The sequence below is a fragment of the Penaeus japonicus genome, unplaced genomic scaffold (genome assembly GCF_977035675.1).
Source record: "Penaeus japonicus unplaced genomic scaffold, GWHDUDI00000001_assembly GWHDUDI00000016, whole genome shotgun sequence".
Lineage (NCBI taxonomy): Eukaryota > Metazoa > Arthropoda > Malacostraca > Decapoda > Penaeidae > Penaeus > Penaeus japonicus.
In genome coordinates this window covers 20,464,853-20,469,852 of record NW_028234418.1, presented here as the reverse complement: position 1 = coordinate 20,469,852, position 5,000 = coordinate 20,464,853, and the positions used below count along the sequence as shown (strand labels likewise).

At 34.7% G+C, this 5,000-nt stretch overlaps 1 protein-coding gene across 4 annotated transcripts in view; it reads left to right on the top strand.

Annotated features, from left to right (window-relative positions):
* The window catches only part of LOC122245965 (uncharacterized), a 123,310-nt gene that overhangs the window by 61,923 nt on the left and 56,387 nt on the right, over window positions 1-5,000 (top strand). For all 4 annotated transcript variants that reach the window (XM_043004156.2, XM_043004157.2, XM_043004155.2 and 1 more), the window contains exon 2: window positions 981-1,129. In XM_043004156.2, the coding sequence (XP_042860090.1) occupies window positions 981-1,129 (149 nt within the window). The remainder of the gene's footprint in view (window positions 1-980; window positions 1,130-5,000) is intronic.

Sequence of the window (5,000 nt, the reverse complement as noted above, 5' to 3'; positions counted from 1 at the left end):
AGCCGGCGGAAATGCAAGAGAGACAGTATTTACTTGCCGTTCCTGTTGTTTAAGAGTGTTTGGCATGTTCATGACGCCGTGGGAGGGATAGGGAAGAAGGGAACGGGGAGGTGGGAGGAGAGAGGGAGGGGAAGCTGCATTTTTCGACTTCTCTGTCTATCTGTCTGATGGTCTCATTCTCTTCCCATCTCTCTCTCTCTCTTTCTCTCTACCCCCTCGCTTATCTTCCCTCTCTCTCATTCTATCTTTCCTTCCTTCTCTCTGTCTCTCCCCCCCCCCTCTCTCTCCTTGGCACGCGTCCCATAGTTGCTCTCCACCCACTTGCCAATGACGGGGGGCAGGGGGAGGGGGCGTAGTGGGAGGGGCCCAAGAATGCAGTGAAGTTCACATTTTAGCACACAAACACGCGCACGCTGTACATTCATTACTCTATCTTAGATGGTCACTTGACGTCCCTCTTTAAATCCAGGTCACTTCAGGGATTGTCCCTTTCCTTAATTTTCTTCCGGTGAAAAATGTATATATTTCTTTCATCCGTTCCTGTCCATCTCCATCACTAACTTGCTCCTATTACGCCATCCATCCTTTGTTTATTCCTTCGCCATCCTTTCCTCTGCATTCATCCATTTTAATCTACCTTTGATTTGTTCCCTTCTTCTCTCCTCAAAGACACTTTGGACAATCTTTGGGATATCATGTCAACTTCTGTCCATTGTACTTATTATTATCAACAATGTCATATTAATAATAGTCGTCATTATTGTAAGCAGTAGTATTTTCACCATTTTTATCATCATTATTATCACCATCATCATTGATGTTATCAGTACCTTTATCAGCCTTCTTGCTTTCATTATCATCATAATCATCATTATCTTGATCTTGATCATTATCTTTATCACCATAATCATTCTCATCATGGTTCTCCCAATCACAACGAAGACCACCAGCCTCACATCTGCCTCTCCCTCTCCGCCCAGGTCCTGGTCGGAACGCCAGCCGACGGAGTGCTACTCAAGGGTGACGTCATCACGAAGATCAGCTGCACGGACACCAAGGGCATCACACATCAACAGGCTGCCGATCTGTTCAACAACGCGGGGAACCAGATCGACGTCTATCTTAAGAGGTGAGGATATGTCAACACTATACTAAGTAATGTTATTACTTAGTAGGATAGGTTTATACTTATCATTAGTCATTATTTCTGATTTTATTCCTTTAAGTTTTATACTATTCGTTTTATTGCTCTTTGTTGTTGTTGATAAGGAAAGGATGAAGAAAAGTGGGAGGAGGTTGGGCAGGGATGAGGAAGGATAGAGAACGCGTGCGAAATAGATAAATAGATAAGGTGAGAGAAAGCGAGTGAGAGAGAGAGAGAGAGAGAGAGAGAGAGAGAGAGAGAGAGAGAGAGAGAGAGAGAGAGAGAGAGAGAGAGAGAGAGAGAGAGAGAGAGAGAGAGAGAGAGAGAGGATGCGATAGTCGTAATTCCAGTGATATCTTTAATGGTAATGATAACAAGAGTGGAATATAATCACGATAACAGAAGAAATACAAAGTATTAGATAATAACAAAAAGGATAGTACCAAAATGGACTATGATAATTAGCAACAGCAATATCTGTAATAAAGGTAACAATGACTTTCTATACTACTACTATGGATAGTGGTAACAATGATACAAAGTTTATGATAATGACAATGTCAATGATAATAATGTTGGTGATGATATTAACCGTAATAATGACAATAACAATGCCACTACTACTACTACTAATAAGGAGATAAGCATAGATATAAAAAGAAAGAAAGAAAGAAATAGAGATTGACAGACAGACAAATAGGTACATAGATATAAAGAGAAAGACTAAGGTAGAGAGAGAGAGAGAGAGAGAGAGAGAGAGAGAGAGAGAGAGAGAGAGAGAGAGAGAGAGAGAGAGAGAGAGAGCGATGGGAGGAAGATATAAACTACAATTTCCTTGTGTTCAGTGTCAAACAAGGGTGTGCATTGCTGCCCCGAGAAACAAACACAAAGGCCTAAGTAACATGAACACTAAAAGCAAGTTTGCAACACCTGAGAATGTGGAAGGAATGTAAGCAAGTTTTTTTCTTCCTCTTTCATCCGCTTCAGAGAAAAGTAAATTGGATTTAGTGTTTCTGCGTTGTGGCTCCGGCTGGCTCAATGGGAGGAGCGTAGCGTAGAGAGCGCGGGTCCAAGCGAGCATTTTTGACAAAAGCTTAATATTGGAAAGAGTAATATCAATTACCTTTATTTACAATAATAACATGAAGAAAATAGTAATGATTACGATCATTAGATCGTTATAATCATTATTATCATGATGATTTCTAGTGTTTTTATTATATAAATGTTCTAGGTCATGTTATGATCATTACCATTACTTCTGTTACTACAACTACTACAATCACTATCATCATTATTGTTATTATTGTTATTAGCATAGTCTTTGTTGATAGCATTTTCATCATCAGTTTTTTCATCATTATTGTTACCTTTATCATCATAATTGCCATTATCATTAACATTGTCATTGCTATAATCATTATCAATATTATCATTATTGTAATTAGCACTTTCATTTTTTTTATTTGTATCTTTGTAAAGCATAATATTTTTCGATTTCATTTCCGATTCAGTTTAGACACGATTCTTGAACAAAAGACATAACGAATAAAGGAATATGTAAAGATTCATTCCAGATACTGTGTGTTGGCATGACTTTTCTGCGCACGTGAATAAACACGGAGTTCTAATTTTAGTCATTGTAATAACAGGATGAAAGCATTGTCATGATACGATTAAATCCTGACTTCTTACATGTGACTTGTTTGGGGTTTGATAGTCTTACTAAAATTAAGTTGCTTTTGTTTGTTTGTATTTACATTGCAGGTGTCTTTATGCCTGAGTTATCTCGTGCATTAATGTACGTGTGTGTGATTGCATAAATACTGTGTGTGCGTGTGTGTATGTGTATGTGCGTGTATATATTGTGTGTGTATGTGTGTGTATGTGTGTGTATGTGTGTGTGTGTGTGTGTGTGTGTGTGTGTGTGTGTGTGTGTGTGTGTGTGTGTGCCTGTGTCTATGTGTGTATATGTGCATGAGTGGGATGTAACTTTTTCGCTTATATCTTCTTGAACTTCCACACAAACTTAATACATATCAAGATGCCACCTAATGACCTTTTTCAACCTGCATATCCTCTCCTCCTTCTCTCGACCCCCTCCTCCTCCTGTCTACCCCCCCCCCTCCCCATTCTCCATCCTGGCGAGAGAAGCTACGGCCTTTTGCGTTTCGTTTCGGTTGCATAACACTTTGTGTGTCAGCCAAATAGGCAAGTCGGTCGGGCATGCAAGGCAGGAGAACGCTCACGTACTCGGATTTACAACACAACAGAGCACACACACACGCACACACACACACACACACACGCACATATGTGCATATGTATATATATATATATATATATATATATATATATAATATATATATATATATATATATATATATATATTTATATATATATGTATATGTACACATATACATACACACACACATATACATACATATATATATATATATATATATATATATATATATATATATATATATATTTATATATATATATATATATATGTACATATATATATATATATATATATATATATATATACATATACATATATATATATATATATATAATGTGTGTGTGTGTGTGTGTGTGTGTATGTGTGTGTGTGTGTGTGTGTGTGTGTATCTATAAGTTTATACACTAATCGTTATAATCTTTAATGATAACGATGATGATGATGATAACAATAATGATAATTATTAATGGGGATAATAGTAGTAATGAAAATAATGATAATGATTATAATGATTAGGACATAGATAATGATAACAATAATAATGATAATGATGACAATAACAACGAAAATCGTAATAATAATAATGATGATAATAATGATCATTATAATAACAATAGTACAGATAATAATTGAAGTAATTATGATACTTACAATAACAACAACAGTAATGATAACAACGATAATGATAATAATAATAATAACACCAACGCCAACAACTGTAAAATATACACTACACTCAGTGCCGGATTTAGATATGGTGAGACCCTTAGCTAAGGAGAGCCGTAGAGACCCTACTTGGCAAGAGATAACAGAGAAAAAGGCTGGAAAGTGAACTGAACTTACCAGGAGAGTATGGCGTGGTAATTGCAACAACAACAAGAATATTGATAACACAAGTAATGTTATGATGGTAATAATGCTAATAACAACATTTTTTCTATATAAAAATGATGAGGCTAAAAATCATGCTTTTATTATGAAAAAAGCAATTGTAAGAGTAATGATAGTTATGGTAACAGTATAAATATTCATGATAGTCATTATATTGAGCATGTTGATGTCAACGGTGATAAGAATTTTATTATTGTTATTATTGTTATTATTATTCTCATATTTTTTGTTATCAGTAGTAATATTATCATAATTATGATAATAATGACAATAACAATGATAATAATGATTATCATTATCATTATCAATGTTATCATCCTTAATCATTATCAAATATCAACATCACTATCATTATCATCATCATTGACATCGTTATTTTTGTCACCGTCATCATTATCGTCATTATAATAACGATGTCAATAATGATGATGATAATGATGATAATGATAGCAGTGATTATGAAAGTGAAAATATCTAAGATGATAATAACAATAATAATAATGATAATGTTGATATTAGTAGCAATGATAAATATGATGAAACTAATGATAACAATAAAAATAATGGTAATGATGATAGAATAATCAAATATCAAGGTGATAAAAATGATGATAATGATACTAATAATAACAATTGATAATAATAGTTGTTGTAGTTAGTCGTAGTAGTAGTAGTAATAATGCTGATAATGATAATAGTAATGATAATAGTAGTTGCAGC